At 38.9% G+C, this 26,935-nt stretch overlaps 1 protein-coding gene across 1 annotated transcript in view; it reads left to right on the forward strand.

Moving 5' to 3' along the window:
* Positions 1–26,935, forward strand: part of LOC121444871 (transmembrane gamma-carboxyglutamic acid protein 1) — a 129,047-nt gene that overhangs the window by 81,812 nt on the left and 20,300 nt on the right. Inside the window, exon 3 of the mRNA XM_041646797.1 lies at positions 12,899–13,059. Within this exon, the coding sequence (XP_041502731.1) occupies positions 12,899–13,059 (161 nt within the window). The remainder of the gene's footprint in view (positions 1–12,898; positions 13,060–26,935) is intronic.

Below are 26,935 nucleotides of genomic sequence, written 5' to 3' on the forward strand. Positions count from 1 at the left end.
AAGATGATATTTTGGAATTTCATTGTTGTTTTGTTTCATTGTTTTTGAGACAGGGTCTCACCATATAGCTTTGACTGCCCTGAATTCACAGAGATCCTCCTGCTACTGCCTTTGGAGTGCTGGGATCAAAAGTGTACTCTATTAACCATGCTGATGAGATTTAGTTTGATTGGTAAAAGTTCCCTGGCAGAATTCTGGGGCCTTTATGTGTACTATCATATCATCTACAAAGCAAAACGATGATTTCTTCCTTTCCAATTTGTATGTGGTTGATCTCCTTTTGTTATCTTATTGCTCTAGCTAGAACTTTGAGTACTATATTGAATAGATATGTAGCTAGTGGACAGCCTTGTCTTGTTCCTGATTTAAATGGAATTGCTTTTAGTTCCTCTCCATTTGATGTTGCCTGTTGGTTTGCTGTATATTGCCTGTAATATGTTTAGGTATGTCCCTTGTAACCCTTATCTCTCCAACACTTTTATTATGAAGGAGTGCTGATTTTTTGTTAAAAAATTTCAACATCTAATGAGAAGGTCATGTGTTTTTTTTTCTTTCAATATTTTTATATAGTGGATTACATTAACAGATCTTTGCATGTTGAACCGTAACTGCATCTCTAGGATAAAACCTACTTGATCGTGGCAAATGATATTTTTTATTGTTCTTATTATTATATTTTTTCTCTTTGCTCCTCTCCCTTCCTCCCCTATCCCTTTTTACCCTCTTCCACAATCCCCACTCTCCCAATTTACTCAGTAGATCTTGTCTTTTTCTACTTCTCATATAGATTAGATCCATTTATGTCTCTCTTAGGGGCCTCATTGTTGTTTAGGTTCTCTGGGATTGTGATTTGTAGGCTGATTTTTTTTCTTTGCTTTACGTTTAAAAGCCACATATGAGTGAGTACATATGATAATTGTCTTTCTGTGTCTGGGTTATCTCACTCAATATGATGTTTTCTAGATCCATCCATTTGCCTGCAAATTTCAAGATGTCATAACTTTTGTTTTCCACTGTGTTAAGTACTACATTGTGTAAATGTACCAATTTTCTTTATCCATTCTTCTGCTGAGGGGCTTTTAGGTTCTTTCCAGGTTGTGGCTATGACAAATAATGCTGCTATGAACATCTTTGAGCACATGTCCTTGTGGCATGATTGAGCATCCTTTGGGTATATACCCAAAAGTGATATTGCTGAGTCTTGAGGTAGGTTGTTTCCTAATTTTCTGATAAAGCATCATACTGATTTTCAAAGCACCTGTACCAGTTTGTACTCCCACCATCAATGCAGGAGTGTTACTCTACATCCTCTCAAGCATAAGTTGTCATCAGTGTTTTTGATCTTGGTCATTCTTACAGGTGTAAGATGAAATCTCGGTGTTGTTTTGATTTTCATTTCTCTCATGGCTAAGGATGTTAAGCATTTCCTTAAGTGTCTTGTAGCCATTTTAAATTCTTCTGTTGAGAGTTCTGTGTTTAGGTCTGTACCCCATTTTCAATTGGATATGTGTTCTTTTGATGACCAATTTCTTAAGTTCTTTGTATATTTTGGAGATCAGCCCTTGGTCTGATATAGGGTTGGTGAACATCTTTTCTTATTCTTTAGGCAGCTGTTTTTTTCTTTATGACCATGTTCTTTGCTTTACAGAATCTTTTCACTTTTAGGAGGTTCCATTTATTAATTGTTGCTCCCAATGTCTGTGCTGTTGGTGTTATATTTAGGAAGTGGTCTCCTGCGCCAATGCATTAAAGTGAACTTCCTACTTTTCTTCTATCAGGTTTAGTGTGGTTGGTTTTATGTTGAAGTCTTTGATCCGTTTGGACTTGTGTTTTACGCATAATGATAAATATGGATCCATTTTCAATTTTGTACATGTTGATATCCAGTTATGCCAGCACCATTTGTTGAATATGCTTTCTTTTTTCATTTTATATTTCTGCTTCTTTGATTTTTCTGATGTGTTTTTGAATGTGATTTTCCTGTATTTTTGAGTATATTTGCATTAATGTCCATGAGGTAATTTGGTCTGTAATTTTGTGGGGTTTTTTTTTTTGAGTCTTTGTGTGGTTTGGGTATGAGAGTAACTCAAGAAAAGTATTTGACAATGTTCCTTTTATCCTATTTTGCGAAATAACTTGATGAATATTGATATTGGCTCTTCTTTGAATGTCTGGTATAACTCTATTCTAAAATTTTCTGGTCCTGGGCTTACTTTTGATGACTGCTGCTTCTATTTCTTAGAGTTTATGGGTCTATTTAAATTATTAATCTCATCCTGATTTAACTTTTGTAAGTGTTATCTGTTAAGAAATTTGTCCATTTCTTTTATATATTTTAGTTTTGGGAATTCTTTTGATTCTTTGGATTTCCTCAATTTTTCTTTTTTTTATATTGAATTTTTTTTATTAAGAAAAGAAGAAAAAAACATAAACAAAAAACAAGTTTCCACTTCCTCCCAGCCTCCCATTTCCCTCCCCCTCCTCCCACCCTTCTCCCCCTCCTCCCACCCTTCTCCCCCTCCCCCCACTCCTCTCCCCCTCCCTCTCCAGTCCACAGAGCAGTCCGGGTTCCCTGCCCTGTGGTAAGTCCTAGGTCCTCCCCCCTCCGTCCATATCTAGGAAGGTGAACATCCAAACTGGCTAGGCTTCCACAAAGCCAGCTCATTAAGTAGGATCAAAACCCCATGCCATTGTCCTTGGCGTCTCATCAGCCCTCATTGTTCGCCATGTTCAGAGAGTCCGGTTTTATCCCATGCTTTTTCGGTCACAGTCCAGCTCGCCTTGGTGAGCTCCCAGTAGATCAGCTCCACTGTCTCAGTGGGTGGGTGCACGCCTCGTGGTCCCGACTTCTTTGCTCATGTTCTCCCTCCTTCTGCTCCTCATTGGGACCTTGGGAGTTCAGTCCAGTGCTCCAGTGTGGGTCTCTGTCTCTATCTCCATCCATCACCAGATGAAGGTTCTATGATGATATGCAAGATATTCGTCAGTATTGCTCTAGGATAGGGTCATTTCAGGTTCCCAATCCTCAGCTGCCCAAGGAACTAACTGGGAACCTCATCTTGGGCACTTGGGAGCCCCTCTAGGGTCAAATCTCTTGCCCACCCTAAAGTGGCTCCCTTAACTAAGAATTGTGGTTCCGTGCTCCCCTATCCACCTTTCCTTTATCCCAATTCTCCTGATTCCCCAAGTCCCCCCTCCTTCCCTTCTACCTTTTCTCTCCCCATCTCCCCTTACCCCCATCCCACCCCACCCCCAAGATCCCAATTTTCTCCCCGGCAATTTTGTCTACTTCCCATAGGCAAGAGGATAACTATATGTTTTTCCTTGGGTTCACCTTCTTACTTAGCTTCTTTAGGTTCACCTATTGTTGACTCCGTGGCCCTTATTTATGGCTAGAAACCAATTATGAGCAAGTACATCCCATGTTCATCTTTTTGGGTCTGGGACACCTCACTCAGGATAGTGTTTTCTGTTTCCATCCATTTGCATGCAAAATTCGAGAAGTCATTGTTTTTTACCGCAGCATAGTACTCTCACGTGTATATATTCCATACTTTCTTCATCCATTCTTCCATTGAAGGGCATCTAGGTTGTTTCCAGGTTCTGGCTATTACAAATAATACTGCTATGAACATAGTTGAACAAATGCTTTTGTCATATGATAGAGCATCTCTTGGGTATATTCCCAGGAGTGGTATTGCTGGGTCCAGGGGTAAGTTGATCCCGAATTTCCTGAGAAACCGAAACACTGACTTCCACAGTGGTTGCACAAGATTGCATTCCCACCAGCAATGGATGAGGGTACCCGTTCCTCCACAGCCTCTCCAGCAAAGGTTATCCTTGGTGTTTTTGACTTTAGCCATTCTGACAGGTGTAAGATGATATCTCAAAGTTGTTTTGATTTGCATTTCCCTGATTGCTAAGGAAGTTGAGCACGACTTTAAGTGTCTTTTGGCCATTTGAACTTCCTCTGCTGAGAATTCTCTGTTCAGTTCAGTGCCCCATTTTTTAATTGGGTTAATTAGCATTTTAAAGTCTAGTTTCTTGAGTTCTCTATATATTTTGGAGATCAGACCTTTGCCTGTTGTGGGGTTGGTGAAGATCTTCTCCCAGTCAGTAGGTTGCCTTTGTGTCTTAGTGACTATGTCCTTTGCTTTACAGAAGCTTCTCAGTTTAAGTAGGTCCCATTTATTCAATGTTGCCCTTAATGTCTGTGCTTCTGGGGGTATACATAGGAAGCGATCTTCTGTGCCCATCTGTTGTAGGGTATTTCCCACTTTCTCTTCTATCCTTTTCAGTGTGTTCGGGCTGATATTGAGGTCTTTAATCCATTTGGACTTGAGTTTTGTGCACGGTGAAAGATGTGGGTCTATTTTCATTCTTCTACAGGTTGACATCCAGTTGTGCCAGCACCATTTGTTGAAGATGCTTTCTTTCTTCCATTGTATACTTTTAGCTCCTTTATCAAAAATGAGGTGTTCATAGGTTTGTGGGTTAAAATCCGGGTCTTCTATACGATTCCATTGGTCGACTTCTCTGTTTTTATGCCAGTACCACACTGTTTTCATTACTGTAGCTCTGTAATAGAGTTTGAAGTCAGGGATGGTAATGCCTCCAGAAGATCCTTTATTGTATAGGATTGTTTTGGCTATCCTGGGTTTTTTGTTTTTCCATATAAAGTTGATTATTGTCCTCTCCAGATCTGTGAAGAATTTTGATGGGATCTTGATGGGGATTGCATTGAATCTATAAATTGCCTTAGGTAGAATTGCCATTTTTACTATGTTGATCCCCCCAATCCAAGAGCAAGGTAGATCCATCCATTTTTTGGTATCCTCTTCAATTTCTTTCTTCAATGCCTTAAAGTTCTTGTCAAATAGATCTTTCACTTCCTTGGTTAGATTTACCCCAAGATATTTTATGCTGTTTTTGGCTATTGTGAATGGTGAAGCTTCTCTGATTTCCCTCTCTGCTTCCATATCCTTTGTGTATAAGAGGGCGACTGATTTTTTGGAGTTGATCTTGTATCCTGCCACATTACTAAAGCTGTTTATCAGCTGTAAAAGTTCTTTGGTAGAGTTTTTGGGGTCGCTTATGTACACTATCATATCATTTGCAAATAACGAAAGTTTAACTTCTTCCTTTCCAATTCGAATCCCCTTGATTCCATTATGTTGTCTTATTGCTATTGCTAGAACTTCAAGCACTATATTGAAGAGGTATGGCGAAAGTGGACATCCTTGTCGTGTTCCTGAGTTAAGTGGGATGGCTTTGAGTTTCTCTCCCTTTAATTTGATGTTAGCTGTCGGCTTGCTGTATATAGCTTTTATTATATTTAGGTATGACCCTTGTATCCCTAATCTCTCCAAGACTTTTAACATAAATGGATGTTGAATGTTGTCAAATGCTTTTTCAGCATCTAATGAAATGATCATATGGTTTTTTTCTTTCAGTTTATTTATATGCTGGATTACATTGATAGATTTTCGTATGTTAAACCAGCCCTGCATCTCAGGAATGAAGCCTACTTGATCATAATGGATAATTTTTCGGATGTGTTCTTGGATTCGATTTGCCAGTATTTTGTTGAGGATTTTTGCGTCGATATTCATGAGTGAGATTGGCCTGTAGTTCTCTTTCCTGGTTGAGTCTTTGAGTGGTTTTGGTATCAGAGTAATTGTGGCTTCATAAAAGGAGTTTGGTAATGACCCTTCTGTTTCTATATTGTGGAATACATTAAGGAGTATAGGTATTAGATCTTCTTGGAAGTTCTGGTAGAATTCCGCATTGAAACCATCTGGTCCTGGGCTTTTTTTGGTAGGGAGGTTTTTGATAACCTCTTCTAATTCTTCACGACTAACAGGTCTATTTAGATTGTTCACCACGTCCTGATTTAACTTTGGTATATGATATTTATCTAAAAAAGTATCCATTTCCTTTACATTTTCCAATTTTGTGGCATATAGGCTTTTGTAGTAAGATCTAATGATTCTCTGAATTTCCTCTGTGTCTGTGGTTATGTCCCCCTTTTCATTTCTGATTTTATTAATTTGCAAATTCTCTCTCTGCCGTTTGATTAGCTTGGATAGTGTTTTGTCAATCCTGTTGATTTTCTCCAGGAACCAGCTTTTTGTTTCATTGATTCTTTGTATTGTTTTCTGTGTTTCTATTTTGTTGATTTCAGCCCTCAGTTTGATTATTTTCAGTCTTCTACTCCTCCTAGGTGAGTCTGCTTCTTTTTTTTCTAGAGCTTTCAGGTGGGCTGTTAAGTCTCCAATGTGAGCTTTCTCTGTTTTCTTTAAGTGGGCACTTAGTGCTCTGAACTTTCCTCTTAGGACTGCTTTCATAGTGTCCCATAAGTTTGAGTATGTTGTTTCTTTATTTTCATTGAATTCCAGGAAGACTTTAATTTCTTTCTTAATTTCTTCCTTAATCCAGGTATGGTTCAGTAGTTGACTGTTCAGTTTCCATGACTTTGTATGCTTTCTGGGGGTAGCATTATTGTTGAATTCTAACTTTAATCCATGGTGATCTGATAAGACACAGGTGGTTACTAATATTTTTTTGTAACTGTGGATGTTTGCTTTGTTACCGACTATGTGGTCGATTTTCGAGAAGGTTCCATGACCTGCAGAGAAGAAGGTATATTCTTTCCTATTTGGATGGAATGTTCTATAGATGTCTGTTAAGTCCATTTGATTCATTACCTCCATTAATTCTCTTATTTCTCTGTTAGGTTTCTGTTTGATTGACCTGTCCATTGGTGAGAGAGGAGTGTTGAAGTCTCCTACTATTAGTGTGTGCGGTTTGATGGCTGCCTTGAATTTTAGCAATGTTTCTTTTATGTACGTGGGTGCTTTTATATTAGGGGCATAGATGTTCAGGATTGAGACTTCATCCTGATGAACTGTTCCTGTTATGAGTATAAAATGCCCCTCTCCATCTCTTCTGATTGATTTAAGTTTGAAGTCAACTTTGTTAGAGATTAGTATGGCCACACCTGCCTGTTTCTTAGGTCCATTTGCTTGATAGGCCTTTTCCCAGCCCTTTACTCTGAGTAGGTGCCTGTCTTTGTGGTTGAGGTGTGTTTCTTGTAAACAGCAGAATGTTGGATCCTGTTTTCTTATCCAATCTCTTAGCCTGTGCCTTTTTATAGGTGAGTTGAGCCCATTGACATTAAGTGATATTAATGACCAGTGGTTGTTAACTCCGGTCATTTTTTTTTAGTCGTAGAGTTTGTGTGTTTCCCTTCTTTGTTTTGTGTTGGTGAAGGGTCTCTAGATGTCTGAGTTATTGTGGTCATTGTTGGACTCCTTGGTTAGTGATTTTCCTTCAATTACTTTCTGTAAGGCTGGATTTGTGGCTGCGTATTGTTTAAATTTTTTTTTATCCTGGAAAATTTTATTTTCTCCATTTATAGTGAATGAAAGCTTGGCTGGGTATGGTAATCTGGGCTTGCACCCATGGTCTCTCAGTTTTTGCAGTACATCTATCCAGGACCTTCTGGCTTTCATGGTTTCCATGGAGAAGTCAGGTGTAAGTCTGATAGGTTTACCTTTTTAAGTAACTTGGCCTTTTTCCTTTGCAGCTCTTAATATTCTTTCCTTATTCTGTATGCTTTGTGTTTTGATAATTATATGGCGAGGGGATGTTTTTTTTTTTTTTTTTTTGATCCAGCCTATTCGGTGTTCTGTATGCTTCTTGCACCTTCATAGGTATATCTTTCTTTAGGTTGGGAAAGTTTTCTTCTATAATTTTATTAAATATATTTTCTGGACCATTGAGCTGCCCTTCTTCTCCTTCTTCTACTCCTATTATTCTTAGGTTTGGTCTTTTTATTGTGTCCCTTATTTCCTGAATGTTTTGTGATGAAAGTTTGTTGGACTTGCTGTTTTCTTTGATCAGTGTGTTTATTTTCTCTATGGTATCTTCAGAATCCGAGAGTCTTTCTTCTATCTCTTGTATTCTGCTGGTTATGCTTGTTTCTGTAGTCTCTATTCGTTTACCTAGATTTTCCATGTCCAGCCGGCCCTCTGTTTGTGTTTTCTTCTTTGCCTCCATTTCAGTTTTCAGGTCTTGAACTGTTTCCATTATCTGTTTGATTGTTTTTCCTTGGTTTTCTAGGGTATCATTCACTGATTTATTCAATTCTTCAAACTTTCTGTTATATTTCTCATCCATTTCTATAAGGGCGTTTTTTACATGCTGTTTAAGGGTGTCAATCACTTTCATGAAGTCAATCTTTTCTCCTTCTTCTTGATTAAGGGGTTCTTGTCCTCCCGTTGTGAGGTCGCTTGTTTCTGGTGGCTTCATGTTGCATTTCAGCTTGTTGGGCGAATTCTTGCCTTGACGTCGGCCCATCTCTTCTTCCAAATGCTCCCTATGGGTCTTCTTTTACAGGATCAGGTCTCCTTGCCTACCAAACGCTGGCTCTCCCTAATGTTGGCTCTCCTGGCGCCGAGAGATCAGGCCTCTGTGCTGGTTGTGCAGCTCACAAACAAAGCACCTACCCCACTTGGTGCAGGCAGGCCACAGAAACAAAGGAACTGCAGCCCGCCCGGGCGCCCCAGTACTTGGACCCAGCGCCCAGACAGGCTGGGCTGGGCGATTCCATGCACCAAAAGAGGGCGGTGGGGCTGAAGTGGGGAGGGCTCTGGACGGAAGTTGGGTGGGCCAGGAAGAAAGAGGCAGCACCCAGGGAGTAGAGGCCCTGCAGAGAGCCCAAGCAGGACAGGGGGCCAAGAAACCCCCGAGCTCCTAGTCCCAGGCTGGCGCCGTGGGCCAGAAACTCACCCCAATGCTGGGTCTCCTGGCGCCGAGAGATCAGGCCTCTGTGCTGGTTGGGCAGCTCGCAAACAAAGCACCTACCCTGCTTGGTGCAGGCAGGCCACAGAAACAAAGGAACTGCTGCCCGCCCGGGAGCCCTGAGTACTCAGACCCAGCGCCCAGATAGCCTGGGCTGGGCGATGCCACGCGCGCCAAAAGAGGGTGGTGGGGCCGAAGTTGGGTGGGCTCTGGATGGAAGCTGGGTTGGCCAGGAAGAAAGAGGCAGCACCCAGGGAGTAGAGGCCCTGCAGAGAGCCCAAGAAGGACAGGGGGCCAAGGAACCCCCGAGCTCCCCGTCCCAGGCTGCCGCCGTGGGCGCGAAACTCACCCCAATTCTGGGTCTCCTGGCGCCGAGAGATCAGGCCTTAGTGCTGGTTGGGCAGCTCGCAAACAAAGCGCCTACCCCGCTTGGTGCAGGCAGGCCACAGAAACAAAGGAACTGCTGCCCGCCCGGGAGCCCCGAGTACTCGGACCCAGCCTCCTCAATTTTTCTTATGTACCCTTTTTCATTTCTGACTTTCTTAATTTTAGTTTTCTCTCTCTTCAAGTCCCTCCAACCTCATTGCCAGACACAAGGACATGCCCTGTCCTGCCCTGCCCTTAGGGACTCTCGCTACTCAAGTGGAGACCACACTAGTCAGAAGAACATGTGCAGGCTATACTAGTCAGAAGAACAGTGACCCCTACTGCACCAAAGGTCAAGTTAACCTCCAGAAGGCAAACTCCCAACTTGGACAGAAGTTGGAGGGGCAGATGGAGGAATGGGTCTTGGGGAACAAAATCTGGTGAGTGTGACAGTTCAGCTGGCAGGCGTATCACTCACATGTTCTTCTGACTGGTGTGGCCTGCACCTTAGCAATGGAAGTCTAGCAGCATTTCAGGAAAGGCCCAGGAGTGGTGTGGGTTATCTTGATTTATTTTTAAACTGAAGATTGATCACCGAGCCTTACATATACTTAGCATTAACACCATGCTATATCTTTAGCTTCTAAGTTTGAATTTTAAATTCCTAATTCAAGTATATCCAGTCAGGAAAAGTCCTGAGGTAAGCCTTGTTGCCTCAATATTGTGCAGTGTTTGACCTGTACAGGTTCAAGCCAGACAGGGTCCCAGCATTGAGAACAGAAAATGTACATTCCCTAACCAAGAAGATATCTAAATTTTACATTGCTTGCAAAAGAAAAATTAGTTTCCTCCAATGGAGTTTCACTACACTTACGAGTAGGCCTCATGTGCAGCAGTAGACAGTCAACTCAAATGAACTCAATGGTATTTTAGTAAGTGTTCTGTCTCATTGCTTTGTTTGGGCATTTATTGTCTTACTGATCTTTTGCTTGTATATTATAGTTTCCAATTTTGTATTTCTATGGTGTTTGCTGGTGTGGATGTGTTTCTTGTGCTTTTTCTTTGTTTCACAAGTTGGTTTTTGTTGTATACTTATTTATTTTTTTCAAGACAGGGTTTCTCTGTGTAACAGTCCTAGTTGTCCTGGAACTAGCTCTTGTAGATCAGGCTGACCTGAACTCACAGAGTTCTGTCTACCTCTGCCTTCTGGGTGCTGGAATTAAAGGCATGCACCACAACTGCCCTACTCACCTATTTGTTTTCTAAAGAGAAAGAAAGAAAACATGAAGTTTGGCATCTAGGAAGGATCTGGGAGGCTTTGAGGAATGGGAAACTGTATTATATAATATATTAATATTTAATATATATATATATTAAAGAAGAAACGAACTACATAAAGAGATAATGTAACTTCATCCTGTAAGTTATAGCTGCCATATTCTACTCTATTAAAAATAAAAATAAAAAATAATTTTTTATGTGTGTGTGCACACACATGGTCCATGGAGAATAGATGTAAAGTTTCTAACCTTCCACTGTGGATTTCAGGAATCAGAATCAGGTTTATAGGCTTGCTGGCAAGCACCTGATTAACTGTCTCATAAGCTCCCCATTCTTTTATTATTTTGCAGAGTCCATTAGATTTCCAAACCACTTTTTAAAATACTGTCAAATGTTCTTTTCTTATTTCTTATTCCCTGATATATGGCAGATACAACTTATCTATGATACTATTTTTTACTACTGGTCAAACTTTTACTTCACATAATATCTTCCATTTAAGTAGATTTGGCAAGGAGATAAGTTTTCTTGCCAACATCTAGAGTTCTTAGTATTATGTTACCTTGCTTCTTGGTAGAAGAAATACATAAGAGATGTTTATGTGGAATGCTTATGGTAATTTGATTAGTCTGGAATTAGAAGTTTGTGTCCTGATATATCACCTTTCAGTTAGCTTGCTTTCTACTTTTAGGAGTGAGCTACTTTCCGTAACACTTATTTCCCATTTAGCTAGCATATGAGAAGATAATTTCCTCTTCATGGTATTTTGCTTTTTCTTGTTGAAAATTCAAAATCTCTTGTTGTGTATTATTTGATTTATGCTCAGGAAATGTGATATAAAAGCTGGTGATATTTTAAAATGAATTAACATATGTATTGTGTTCGAAATATGGATGATGAAAATTGGATCAAATTCTGATTCTTACTGAGAACTATATTCAGCACAGAACACTAGATTATTAGAGAGGGTGGGTGTGGGTCCAGAAAATCATATCCCCTTACATAAGAAACAGATGAAGAAGGGAAAAAAGATTGTCTTGGAAAAAAGAAGTCTTGATATAAATATGACCTGGGGCTAAAATGTTATCATTTTGTGAAATATGTCTTGGAAAGAATTCCATAGTCAAACCAAAACCAGACACACTCGTTTTTAAGATAATTGCAATGTACATATTAAATATATTTCAATATATACAAGTCACACAATAAAATATGTCTAAATCTGATTTAAAAAATGTTTTCCATAAACACTCAGAACCATCTTCAGAGGAACCGATCTTAGGGTATTGGTTCTTAAACTGTGGTAATAGGAGGACTGCCTGGGAATTTATTACAAATACAACTTTTAAAAATGCGTTAAAAGGAGTAAAGCTAGGGAGAGGGAGAAAGGGAGGGGAGAGTAGGTAAGTTTGTTTAGCGTAAAGTGATGTGATTTTAAAATTACCATGTTTGCTTCAATGAAATCAATTATCCTGAAAATGATGACACATTTCGTCAATAGAACTGCACCTGTTGAAGATTATTTTATGACTAAGTTCAGGTTTGGAAACCTTTTCGTCTGGCCATGTAACTATACTTTGAAGATTGCGTTTTATGAAATTCAAATACAGATTAAGCTTTGTTAATTAAAATTTATCATCTAAATTGAAATGAATCATGTATATAAAATGTAAACCAAATCATGATGACCTCGTGCAGAAAAGAAGAAAATGAAACTTAATAAAAAGGATGCTGCATCTGTGTTTGCATGTGTTTACATGTGCACACATGCTAACAGTTGTTCATGAAAAATAATTTTCTTTAAATATGTTGAAATGAGATTAAATACCTTGAAGTACAGCTATACTATATTTAGAATGAAATTATTGCTACTGCTTTTTGAACTGAGATGTAGATAAATTTATTTTATATTTCATTTTTTCCAGAAAGTCCTATAGATTATATTATTTATCTTTTACAAGCTTCGAAGATCTGTAATGAGACTCTCACCATGTTAAGTCTTTTCTTTAAGTAACGGTTCTCTAAGTTTATATTATTAGGTCAATTGGATTTGTGTTTATTTTTAGGTAGGCAGAAACTGACCTTTGGTTTGCTTGCTGTATGCCTTGGAGTATCCACTTACAGTAATGAATATAAGTAACACTATCATTATTGCTATTTTTAAACACCCATGGTGCTCAAGAATCTGCTTAAGTCTGAATATAACATGGGTCATTATGTTACTGTTCCTTCCCAGAGCCATATGTACTAAAAGCATATATTCCCATTATGAAAAGCTATCAAATGCTTTCATTTGAAGTTAAACATTTTTTCATTCCTGGTTTACTGAAAGATGTTTAGAATATTGTCTGTGTTTTCTGAGGACAAACAGTTTTCTTCTTGTATATCAGTTTCCCACATGAGTTTCTTACTGTTGTTTTATGCTTATTATTATATCTCTTTTTAGTTTTCCTCACGGGAGAAAAGGCCAACTCAGTATTAAAACGCTACCCAAGAGCCAATGGGCTTTTTGAAGAAATAAGACAAGGCAACATTGAGCGTGAGTGCAAAGAAGAAGTCTGCACATACGAAGAAGCCAGAGAGGCTTTTGAAAATCACGAAAAAACTGTAAGTATACTGGTAACTCAAAACATGTTCACAGAATTGCTTACATTTTGATGTAGTTTTGAACTCTACATTTCTGAAGTACATGCACTGCTTTCAACTAAAAGTTGATTTACTGAAGAAATCTCCATGTAACATCTAATGAATAGTGTTCTGTATAGGAGAGAACTAGTTTACTCCCGTCTTTGTTGTTCTGTGTTTGAGGGCCATGTTTCCACAGTGCTCTGCTTGCTAGCAATTATTATAGTGGCAAGGCATCAAGTTCACCCAAGGCTTTGATCCAAAAGTAGATGTTCTCATTACGTTTTTATATCTAATGAGAGAGAGGGGATGGAGAAAAGTATGGGACACTGTTAGTGTTTTGATATTTTATTTATCCTGGACTGGAGGTATATAGCTCAGTGATAGGATGCTTCCCTTGCATACTTGAGACTCCTGGTTTCAACTATTGTACCAGAGAAAATCTGTTTTAGTTCTGTATACTTTTAGACTCTTCTTCTACATTTAACAAGACTACTTTACCTCACTTTACTCTGACAGCAAGCTATTCAGAGAACAGGGTTGGGAAAGCAAAAATAAGGATGTAAATTGTTAAGGTCTGTTCTACAGTTGGGAATTATAAAACCAGAGTTAGCTGGTTTGTAAAGATCCATGCCTGTGCATCAAGAAAATAATACCATATGCTAAATAAGTGTCATACAATGTGCTATAAGGACATCAAATAAGCTACAGTAACAGTGAGTACATACATGTTTCAAAGAAGGAGGATTTAATGTTTTGTTTAGTGAAGGAGGCTCTAGAGATGAAAGAAAAAAGGGTCTTGGAAATTTCGAGATTCTAGTGCCCAACACAAAAGCAAAATACGTTCATAAATTAATAAACTATGATCTTCATCAGTTTTACTGGCTTTACTTGTAGTTGTTGTTATATATATAGTGAATTATGAGTATGATTTTTGATGACTGTCCAGTTTTCCAAGCCCCATTCAACAAACAAGCCCTCCTCACTATATTCATTTTAGGTATTCTTATTTATATATTTCCTTTAGTCATATTTACTTATCCTGATTTCCATATGTACTTCATCTATTTCTAGGTTTTCTATTCTGTAGTAATATGAGCGGCGGGGCTGCATCCCCAGCACCCCGGCAGCCTGGCTAGCTTATGCTCCGAAATAACAACACACAAACTGTATTCATTTAATCACTGCTTGGCCCTTTAGCTCTAGCCCTTACTGGCTAATTCTGATATCCCGATCAACCCATCTCTAATAATCTGTGAGCACCGGTCTTACCAGGAAGCTTCATTGCATGTGTCTGCCCAGGAGCCGGGAGCATGGCGTCTCTCTCTCTCTCTGAGGCGTCTGCTCCCGAGAGAAGAGCTGTGGAGTCTGAGCTCACTTCCTCTTCTTCCCAGCGTTCTGTTCTGTTTACTCCTCCCACCTATCTTCTAACCAATGAGGGCCAAGCAGTTTCTTTTTATTTAACCAATGACCTTCCTCCATCACTATTCTATTTATCTTTCTCCTTTCAGAAGATATGTTGTGTGTTCTAATATAAATTAGAAGTAGTTCTACTTTGATATGGTATTCTACAGTAATTTGTAAATTCTTACCTACCCAAGAGATAATGGGCTACATTTTTCATGTAAATTTTAATATTAAATTGTCTAGCATAAGAAAAATCAGTGTTTTTATTGGGATGTTTTTTTCAGTTTACACTCTCAAAATAATCTGCTCTTGCCATTGTTAGTAGTACATGTTGCCTCTTTACAACAAAACTATTTGTTATGGTTTGAATACTAAGTGATCCCACAGGCTCATGTGTTGAAAGTTTAGTTTCATCTACTGGAAGCTTTAGAAGGTATGGCCTCAGTGGAAGAAATAAGCCACTGTGGGTGTGTTTTTGAAGAGTAGCTTCTTTCTGACCCCTCCTGTCTCTCTCTCTGCTGCCTGACTAACATAACATGAATAACCTCCGCCACATGTTCCTGTTACCATGATATTCTGCCTTGACTCAGACTCAGAACAATATATTCAACCAGCCATGCATGGATAACCTCCTAAGTATAGGATACCATAAGCAAAATTTAATCACCTTCCTTTAAACTGTTTTTCTCAAGTATTTGTCACAGCGTCAGAATGTATGATTAATGCATCATCACTACCATCTCAAGTATATTTTTATACTTTCCACATAATTAAAATTTTTACATTTATTTTTTTCATCAGTTCTTTGAGAATTTTGTACAATGTCGTCATATTCCCTACCTTCTCCAGCTTTACCAAGATCCTCCCCTTCCCTGCCCACTCAACTTTTTTTCCTCTTCGTTGATTTATTTTCTAGGAAGAGGGAGGGGCACATGCCAGTAGATCAGAGGACAATTGAACAAGTCAGTACTCTTGTGAGTTCTAAGGCTTGTACTTGGGTCATCAAGCTTAGTAGCGAGTACTTTTATCCACTTAGACATCTCTGACAAATACCTATTTTTTTTTAAAATAGCAAGATAGAATGACACTTTAAATTTTCTTTACTATGCATGATAGTTTATAGCTATAGAAGCAATACTCAGGAGGTAAGGAAGATTGTGAATTATACCTATGCTGTGTAATGAGTTCCAGACTAGGCTAGTCTATATTATTAAGAGCCAGCCTGAAAAAAAAAAAAAAGAACAATATATTATCTTCTCTGCAGTGGCTTCATATCTCCCTTAGTAAAAGCCAAAGAATTCAGAATCATCTATAAGGTACAACTGTTTCAATCCTCCACTGTCATTTCCCTGCAGAAGAAATCTTCCCTGCATCTCCTGTTACTCTACTCATTGATTTGTTGTGGCTTCCTGCTTCCTTACAGAGCACTTGCCCTGTCCTTTATTATGCTCATTTCTGAGCTAGTGCAGGACTATTTTATCACAATCCTCTACACTGGGGCTTCAACTCTTGTGCTCTTCCCTTCCAAATGTATCTGTCTGTGTTTGATGATTGCAGTCATGTCATTGTGCAGCTTCACTTTCTCAATAAGGAAATATTCTATTTTCTGTGATTCCTCCCACACCATTTATCACCATCTGACACTGATTTGTTGTATTTATTAGCTGTCTGCTTTCTACCCAAGACTGTTATCCCTGTGACAGCACTATTTCTCATTTGTTTGGTTCCTAGCTACGACCTTATGGCACATAATAGGGGCTATATAAAAATTTGATAGAGGAAAGAAGTAATGAATTTTATTCATGAGTTAGATGAGAGATGTAGACATTAAAATGGATTTTTTTACTATATTGATTTGTTGCCTTTTCTATGGCTTCAAAGTCTGTCATCCAAATTTGCTTTTATGATTAAAACTATAGTATTTATAATAGGGTGTGTTAGAAAGCATTTAAATCAAAGTTGTGCTGTCTTCCTTTACCTGCTTCATTGTAACTGTTTCAGAATCATGTTTGTTACATGCTAAGAAGATGTTAGAGAGAGAAAAAGATTAGCTTTTGAGATTTGTTTTCTCCTAAATGTCTTATCTTTTTATATATTAAAATTTCTTCCTTGAAACAGAGTTTATAACATCTTCAATATCCTAAAATGTAAACTACATGAATTTAATAGATAGCATTCAGTGGAATATTTATTTGTAACACTTTACCTAATTTAGTGCACAAGTCTAATAATGGATTTGGAGAAAAGACATTATGTTTAGTAGTCCTCACTTTCAGCATGTACGTGAGTCAGACTGATTCAGATTTTACCTGCTAAGTAGCTACTGTGGATCAGATACAGAAAATTTTAAAAAATTGTATTATGGTTGAGGTCTATCAGAAGTAACTGACTTTCACATGAAAGTTTGTATAAACATTTAGTCCATCTTTTTCGAGGCAGAGGGGTATTGTGAGTCTAATCCAGAGACTTTCACATGCTAGGCAAGCAGTTTACCACTAACTTACATTCCAGCCTGAAATTCACAGCTCCGTGTGTCTGTGGTGCTAAGGATTAAATCTAGTGGCTTCATGCTTGTCAGGTGCTCTACTAAGCTATATCCCATTTATATCTTAAATTCGTAGACTTTTTTTTTTGTCATCCATACTTCAATAAAATGGAAGTCGAAAAGGGTTTCTGCATGTCATTCTCAAACCTTAGAGAATCAGATTGATCTTATTTGGTGTCTCAACTCTGCCATCTACTGACTGTATTGATTTCAAATAAACGTTTCACCTTTATATATTTTAATTTTACAAATATCTTTGGGTGTGAAATTATACACTCTATACTGCCTAAAACAGACAAAGTCTTCAGTAAATATATTTCATTCAAGTTTTAGATGCTGTATTATAGCTATTTTATTTAGGATTCATGTTTCTGCCAGGTAATTTTTCCTTTCTTTTTCTAAAATAATATATATGTGTATACACACATATTTGTTTTTTTTTGTTTTTTTTTTTTAACAGAACTTGCCTCAAGTGTATTTGTAAAAACAGCATAAGGTCCTGAACATCTGCAAATACTGTGTAGGTGTCCACACCAGTCCATCTGTCTTCACACTGGCAGACTGCGACCTTTTTTATGGGGCCTTCACAGGGGCCTGGGCACCTTTGGGAGCCTGAGCTGCAGCTGAGGCCTCTGCCTTGGCTTGAACCTTGGGCTTTGTTTTTTGGAGCCTATGACCCCTGGCCATGTAGCTTCTAATCTTCTTCCCAAGCTTGGGGTGAGCAATTAAAGCCAGACGGGTGAGTTTGCGGGTGGGGCCCTTTGGCACCTTGGGCTTCACCACCTGGGGCTTCACCAGGGCCTTGATGGCCTCCGCACGTGCGCTCATGGTCTTTGCATTATTTGCCTGCATCTTCTTCAGGCCTTTCTTGTTGTGCTTCTTGGCAAAGCGCATGTTCCTCAGGAACTTGGGGTCAACCCCCTTGAGAGATTCGTATCTTTGTGACCGGGGTTTCTTGATGCCGTTTCTGTGCCATTTCCGGGACTGGTTGTGTGTGGTGTGGTTCTTGGACTTGGCCATGGCTGGACGGTAATCGGCGGCTCCCGAAGCGCCTGCGACCGGAAGAGAAAGAGCTATACACACATATTTGTGTGTGTGCTTGTGTGTGTGTGTATGTATGTATGTAGAGCTAAGATGACAAATTTTGTAAAGTCACATCTCATCACCTTGTTTTTTTTTTCTGTCACTGTGCTGCAGGCTAGCTTTTGGCCACCATCCTCTTCAATCTCCCAGATCACAATAGGAATACTGGCATACAGATGTGTACCATCACATTTGACTTTTTATGTGGGTAGTATCTTAGGGTTGAGCTTGGTCTACAGGCTTCTGCTAATGCTTATACCCATTGAGTCATCACTCCAGCCTCTACTGGGTTTTGGGGACATAAAGAATCTCTATGTGCTGAACATGTTAATATTGAGTGACTATGAAGAAAATTGTAGTAATTATTTCAGAACTTTTCTTCACAAATTTCAGCCTTTCTTTGCTTGACTCTAAGATAGTTGTCCTCACACTTCAAAGAATACAAGAATAGTCTATATGTTTATCAAACTTGTACAGTCCTATCTTGTCCTTAGTTCTATGATCTTTTCTTTCCTATGCATGGAGCTGAGGATTGAGTCAAGGATCTTGCACAAGATAGGCAAGTACTCTACACTGAATGCTTATACATCTCCGGTCTTGAAAAAGAAGCCAGAACTCTTGAAGAAATGACTTATTTTAAGGCTGGCATTTATTGTAGTATCAGAAAATAAGGATGTGCCAAAAGAGAAAAACAAAAGTAAAAGAAAGAAGAAAAACATGATAAGTGGACATAGCAGTTAGCTTTAAGGAGCCCCTAGTGCTTAAACGTAAGCACTTGAAGATACAGGATCAATACTATAGTACTGGATTATTACCCAAAGCATAAATTAAATAAAGACTCTCAGAATCTGCTCCCAATGACATGCTTCCTTCAGCAAGACTGTACCATCTCCCAAAACAATGCCACACAATGGGGTCCAAGTGTTCAAGTACATGAGCCTGTGGGAGAAATTTCTCATTTCAAACAAAGAAAATTCAGATTTGAATTCTGACATTTCTTATTTCAAAGCACATCAAACCAAAAACTTCAATGTCATGTTTTTATTCCCAGGTCCATTCCCAGTCCACTCTTCATAAGCAACATACCACATAGATGACACACTCAGAGCATAAGGAAGTATTTCTGGAAGAAAAAGAAACCTAATAAAACCAATGCAAAAGGAATATAGAAATTGAAATCTTAGACACTTAATAAATGTGATGGTAAAATCACTTTTAGGAGAGCTATTTTTAAATTATGTAAATTATGAGCTTTTGTTATAAATCTAGAATATTGTTTAAAGTAGAAAAAATGATGAAGAAGCACTTCTATCTAGTTATTGAACATCCTTAAAGCTACAGAAATTCCTTTTTTTTTTACTCTAAAAGATTATATTATAAAAATCCAAGCTGGGCATGATGGTGAAAACATTTAATCTCAGCACTCAAGAGGCAGAGGCAGGCAGATTTCTGTGAGTTCAAGGACAACGTGGTCTACATACCAAGTCTCAGGACAGCCAGAGCTACATAGTAATACCCATTCTCAAAAATACAAACAAACAAACAATTTTGTACTAATAATTAAAATGAGATTAACAAATAAAAGTTAAATTTCTCCATTACCATAGATTTTTAGTAATAAAAATAGTAGTATTAAATACTTGACTGTAATATTAAATACTTAGCATATGTGATTGTGGGCATGGAATCCAGGGCCTTGGACGTACTAGCCACGTTGTCTACCACAAACTATCTTTGCCCATCCATATGCATTAGTTTTTATGTTTCAACTATTCTATTCTATTTTAAGGGATTTTATTTTTAAATATTTAAACTTGCCACAAATTGTATTCAGAATACAGTTCATCATCTTAAAGAGAGCTTAGCATCTCAGACCATTAACAGTGCTTTTGCAATCACTTACAACTTTGCCATCTGTATTCTGCCATCTACTGTGCTGCTTATTTACATTATCATAGAAATTCTGTGCTCAATGTAATTTGATCATTGATTGCTCTACCAACATCAACCCTGGGGAGAAAAGACAGCAGTTGGCTGAATTAACACATTCTGTGTCACTGATGAAGAAAACAGGCAAATTTGATCATTGATCTGAAAATTAGTTTATCACTTACTTATTGCTGAGAGAACATCATTTTTAGAAGTGAAAAATATATCTAATTAGCAATATAAATCATAACTCAGTCAGGGTCTATTACTTTTTTATATCTGTATTGATGCCTTCTCTCTTATGCCTGATATTGGTAATTTGTATTTACTACCTTTTCCCTAATCATGCTGTCCAAAGAACAAATGCTAAAATGCATAAAAAACCGGAAAGATTGCTGATGCAGCACAGTTGGTAGTGAGCTTGCCTAGGATAAAGAAAGCCCTAGTTCAGTTTCCAGCATCTCATAAGCCAGGCATGATGGAATATGTCCATGATCCTCCATTTCCTCCTTTCGGTGCCTCAGACTTGCCTCAGACAAGCCAGGAATCCGCATTCTTAGGTTACCCAATAACCCAAAAATGGGTTTGCCATGATGTTCTTGTCAGTGCTGACACCACACTGCCCTCTGTGCACCCTGAGTGCAACAGAACTACCATCCTGACTGTGAGGCTGCCATCACCAGCTACATCCAGTTGCAGCTCTACGTTTCCTATGTTTACTTCTCCATGGCCTAGTTTTGTGACCATGGAGATCTGGATCAGAAGAACTTCACTGGCTTCTTCTTCGCGTGATTAGTCCACACTCCCGGAGATGTTCCTGACACTTTAGAATGAGGGTGGAGGCCGCATCTGCTTTCTTAAAAGCCATGATGATTGGGTTAATGGCCTCACATTCATGGAATGTGCCTTCCACCTGGAGAAAACAATCAGTGAGAGCTTCCTCAATGGCTTTTAACAAAGGTGTTGCCCATCTTTTGCAACCACTGTCTGCAACCTCATTTCAGAATCATCCAGGAGATGTTTGTCTTTCTGTCCAACTTACACCAGCTAGGAAAGATGACATGATCGAGTATTTTCAGTGAGCTGTACCTGGATGACAGAAGTTCAAAGAATTGAGCTGTGATTGTCCCTGAGTCCCCAGACTAAGCAGGCATATTGCCCTTAGTGCAAGTTCTCTAGTTTGACAGCTGCTTTCTATAAAGTTATTTTGTTCTCACCAAAATAAGTGTCAACTTGACTCATTTATGAAAAATTCTCACCTTTAGTGAATGAGGTCAGATTCTCTTATCAGGTGTCTAAGAGTCTCCGCATTCTCACGCCCCCATTTTTGTATAGCCCATATTTTTATTTTTTAATTTTAAGTTATTTTTAAAAATATATTTTTTTCTCATTTTACATGCCAAATCCAGTTTCCACTCCCTCACTTCCTCCTGCTCCCTCCACTTTGCCCCCTCCCACTCCCCACTCCATCCTCCATCCACACTTCAGAGAGGGTAAGGCTTCCCATGGAGAGTCAACAAAGTCTCGTACATTGCTCTGAGGAAGGACCAAGCCCCTTCCCACTATATCTAGGCTGAGATATAGGTTTGCAAAAAAGGCAGTACAAGCACTAGGGATAAATCCTGGTGCCACTGCCAGTGGCCCTTCAGTCTGCCCCAGCCATGCAAACGGTCAACCACATTCAGAAGGACTAGTTTGGTCCTATACTGGTTCCCTTGTTGTCAGGCTGGAGTTGGTAGGCTTCCATTAGCTCAGACAAGCTGGTTCAATGGGTATTCCCATCATGGTTCTCTTTATCTGCTTCCATCAGGTGCTGGATGTAGGTTCTATGATGACATTTAAGATATTCATCAATCTGACTTCAGCCCAAGGCAAGTTCAGGCACCCTCTCTACTGTTGCTTAGGGTCTTAGCTGGGGTCATCCTTGTGAATTCCTTGGAATTTCTCCAGATTTCTTGCTTGCTCCATAGTGGCTCCTTCAGTCAAGATATCTCTTTCTTTTTTTTTTCTGTCTCTGTCCTTGCCCCATATCGACCATCCCATTCCCTCTAGTTCTCCTTCTCCTCTACTTCTCCCCGCCTCCTCCCCTTCTACCTTCCTTCCCCCCCAACCCCCATGCTCCCAGTTTTCTCAGGAAATCTTGTCTATTTTTCCTTCCCATGGGGAATCTATGTATGTTTTTCTTAGCGTTTTCTTTGTTACTTAGCTTCTCTGGGGACATGGACTCCTTATCCTTTGCTTTACAGCTAGTATTTAATACCTATGAATGGGTACATACAATGCACATCTTTCTGGGTCTGTGTTACCTCACTCAGGAGGGGTTTTTTCCTAGTTCCATCCATTTGCATGCAAATTTTAAGATGTCTTTTTTTTAACTGCTAAGTAATACTCCATTTTGTAAATGTACCACATTTTCTTTACCCATTCTTGAGTTGAGGGGCATCTAGGTTGTTTTCAGGTTCTGGCTATTACAAATAATGCTGCTATGAACATAGTTGAGCAAACGTCCTTACAGTATGGTTGAGCATCCTTTGGGTATATTCCCATTGTATGTGCATGAGCATTTGTCTGCACATATGTCTGTGCTAATAGACAGTACTTATCATATTAAAATAACTCCATTCTTACCTTGTTTGCTTATCTTCTTGCCAATCATTCTCACAGATACAACCTGAAGTATTCTTTACCAATTTTGTAGCCTTGCCTCTAGCCAGTCCAGTTGATAGCCATCAGTCATTGTGTTCAGTCCAGGTGAAAAAATAGTATGGCTTGAACTACTGTGCTAACTGGGGGGTTGTAGAATAATAGGCATATTCCAAATGGGACAAGTCACAACATGATTTGTCCATAAATTGATAGTAATGAATGGGAGATGGTACAATTACATTAACTTTGTGATGATGCTATCATTAACTTGGAGATGCTTGCAGTGGGCACACCCAGGCTAGAGGAACGAAGAAAGTATGTTATACTATATAAAATTTGTTAAGTTTTTTGTACATGAAAGTAGGAATGTCATGGTAGAGTTGGAAACAATAAGCATGCACTCTCTTCCCATAGGAGTCCAGGTGGATTGTCAGGTTTTTAAATAGACACTTGGGAAACATCATTCTATATGCAGTTCTGATGTCATTTACCTAGACAAGCTTGGCAGAACAAAAACAGAACATTGCAAGTACAGTCATAGCACCTGATTATTTAGAGACGGCACCAAGAAGAGCTCCTGTTCTCACCTTGACTGTTACCTTATTCAAGATATTGCACTTGTATTCACTCTCAATATATATGCGTTGTTTTGATTTTAATATAATCATTGGATGTGTAGAGAAGAATTTACATTATATCTGTCTCTTAGCCATGTATATAAAAACCTATTTCCTACTGCAAAGTTTTTGGATTTGAATAGATAAATATTTTTAATATCCTTTTATTACCTGTATCCTGGCATACTTTATTCTTTACTTAGCCAGGTGACATCAGTATGTAAATTCTAAGATAGACTGTATGGAAAAAATGATCAAACCATGTAAGGCAAAAATGAAAGAATATTAATTCAAAGTTACAGTGGTAGCTTGAGGTTATTTTTGCCCCAGCTAACTAACTGGTTTAAATATTAGATAAACTGTGAGCATGTTTAGATACTCAGTAGCGTACACATTTTATGGCTGTACTTTTTTAGTTTTTTAATAAATTAATAGTCAATGTGGGACCAACAGCTCTTCTGGATGCCTCTAAATGTGAAGGTACCCTGAATGTACTTACAATATTCTGTTTTCTTTGAGTGAGTTTATCCAGGTACATGACACCAGTACCATCTACAGAATAATGTTTCTCAAATGTCCACTTTAAAACCTGATGATCTACCTGGACTCCTAGGAGGCTAAGAAAATGGACTTCATGGTTTTGTATGTTTGAATGCTTTGTCTGTAGTTGGTAGAACTGTTGAGAAGGAATAGGAAGTATGGCCTTGTTGAGAAGGGATAGGAAGTGTGACCTTGTTGGAGCAAATGTGTCACTCAAGGTAGGCTTTGAAGTTTTAAATGCCCATGCTACTCCCAGTTAGCTTGCTCCCCCTCCTCCCAACCTGCCTCATGATTGTGTCATGATGTGTAAGTTCTAAGCTACTGTTCCAAAGCCATACCTGCTTGCCTTGTGCCATACTCTCTACTATAATGCTCATGGACTCACCCTCTGAAATTGTAAGCCCCAATAAACCCCTTTTCTGTAAGTTGATTATATTATCTTAGCACAACAATACAAATGTAGGTAAGACAATAAGTATGGTGAGTCTTTTAAAAATAATTGATTAAATTAATTCTTTAATATTTTCATGCATATTCCAATTAACCAATTGATTACTATCACCCTAGTGATCTTATGTCCCTCCCATTCATTTTACCTATCCCTTCTGGGAAGTCCATTTCCCACATTCATGTCATTTTTTCAGATTAGTATACAAAGTGTTAAATAGCATTAAGACATTTTAACAAAGTTTGTTTTCAGTGTGTGGGTGTACCCCTCGCAGTCCTGAGTTCCTTGCCTAGAAACCAAATATGTGTGAGTACATCCCATGTTCCTCTTTTTGGGTCTGGCTTACCTCGCTCAGTATAGTGTTTTCTATTTCCATCCATTTGTACGCAAAATTCAAGAAGTCCTTGTTTTTTACTGCTGAGTAATACTCTAATATGCAAGGGGTACACCCACACACTGAGACAATGGGGATGTTCTATCGGGAATTCACCAAGGCCAGCTGGCCTGGGTCTGAAAAAGCATGGGATAAAACCAGACTTGCTGAACATAGCGGACAATGAGGACTACTGAGAACTCAAGAACAATGGCACTGGGTTTTTGATCCTACTGCACGTACTGGCTTTGGGGGAACCTAGGCAGTTTGGATGCTCACCTTACTAAACCTAGATGGAGGTGGGCGGTCCTTGGACTTCCCACTCGTCAGGGAACCCTGACTGCTCTTTGAGCTGATGAGGGAGAGGGACTTGATGGGGGAGGGGGAGGGAAATGGGAGGCGGTGGCGGGGAGGAGGCAGAAATCCTTAATAAATAAATAAATTTAAAAAAATAAAATAAAGTAAAAAACAAAGTTTGTTTTCATGACTTACCTCACCCCACACCCTCTGCCACTCTGCTACTGTTGGTTCCCTTGTAGCTTCATGTTAGTCTGTTTTCCTCTTTCTCGTTCTATGCATCCTTTTGCCTACCCCCATCTTTCCTCATTTGCTATTATTATTCTCTAGGTCTTCTTTTTGTTTGTTTCCTCTTTTTGTTCTGGGGGATTTTTGTTTGGTTGGTTTTGGTTTTTGTTCATCTGTTGTTTTTGCTTTACCCACACTTAGATCTACTTATATGTATACATGTACACATTATAGGGTTAACAGTCACAGATGAGGTACAGCATGCATGTTTTGTTTTTCTTTATTTCTGAGTTTGTCTCGTTGTGGGAGGTCCTCCCACTCCTCCAGCCTATAGACGCTGAGATACCAGCCCATTGGGGCATGGTCTCTTGCCATTTAAAAAAGCGGCCACTTTCCTCTCCTCTCTCTCTTCACTTCCTGCTCTGCAGGCGACTAGACTCCCTTCCTGGTTGCGTAGAGGGCTGTTGTCTGGGACGGCGATCTGTAAGTTTTTTCCCCTTTAAATAAATACCTCCCTTTTAATCATAATTCCAAACTGGTGTGGCATTGTTTGTGACTTACGCCTTCATCTCATCTTGCTTAATGTTGTACTTTCCAGGCCCATCCATTTTCCTGAACATTTCATGATTTCTGTATAGAAGAATACCATTTTTATATGTACCACATTTTCATCATTCATTCATCTATTGATGGACATCTTGGTTGGTGCAGTGATTTTTGTTTTTGTCAGGATTTATGTGTATAGATATTTTGGCTGCACATATCTCCATGTACTATGTGCATGTGGTGCCTGAGGAAGCAAAGAAAGGGTGTAGAATACTCAGAAACTAGAGTTAAAGACGTTTGTAAGCTGCTGTAAGGTTGGGTGGTGGGAATTAAATCAGAGTCCTGTAGAAAATCAGTCAGTTCTTTTAACTGCAGAGCCATCCGGCCTGCCATAGTAATCAAGTTTCCAGAAAGTATTCTTTCTCCTTTGCCACTCTTTGTCTAACTTGTTCTTTTTTTTAGTTGATTGTTTTGAGAACTTCTGACTTTGATTTGACCTTTCAATGTCATGATCAAATACTGAGCAGAACCATTTCAAGGAGAAAGAATTTGTTTTGCCTTGCATTTTTAGTTCATGTTCAGCTATCTACACAGTTCTGGGACTAAGGGAAGCAGAATGTCATAGTGGAAGGGCATAGCAACTATCTGCTTACATTATGGCTGCATGGAGGCCCGAGAGAAAAAGAAATGGGAGCAACCTAAATCTTTCAAAATTATATCACTAGTAACATATTTTCCACAGCTAGGCCTGACCTTTTGCCCCTTCCCAATATTATCATTATATTTTCAAACAAAGGATTGGGACAGAGCCCTCAGGATCCAACCACTTCTTAGAAGCTGTCAACCAACCTCCAATATGAGACTAGGATTAACATTTCATATTCTTATTTACATGCACTCTCCCTCTCTCCCTCCATATGCATTATGCATATGTCAATACATTGCTCTTTTGTACATACTCAGAAAAACAGTAATCTATTTATATTTTAAAAAAACCAAAGTCACTGTGGGTCCTTCTTGTTCATGGGTTTTAGAAGAGCAGTTTGCTATGGTAATCTTTTATCCACATATTGCTGGATGAGAGGCTCACTTTAGCTACTTGTCTTCAGGAATCTTAGGTATACTTTTTAGTCTCTGCCTCCATTTTTTTCCTATGGTAGACAGGATAACAAAAATATTAATCCCTTTTCATTATGGCG

This window comes from Microtus oregoni, unplaced genomic scaffold (genome assembly GCF_018167655.1).
Source record: "Microtus oregoni isolate MIOR12 unplaced genomic scaffold, Mior012 000145F_ref0000173, whole genome shotgun sequence".
Classification (NCBI taxonomy): Eukaryota; Metazoa; Chordata; class Mammalia; order Rodentia; family Cricetidae; genus Microtus; species Microtus oregoni.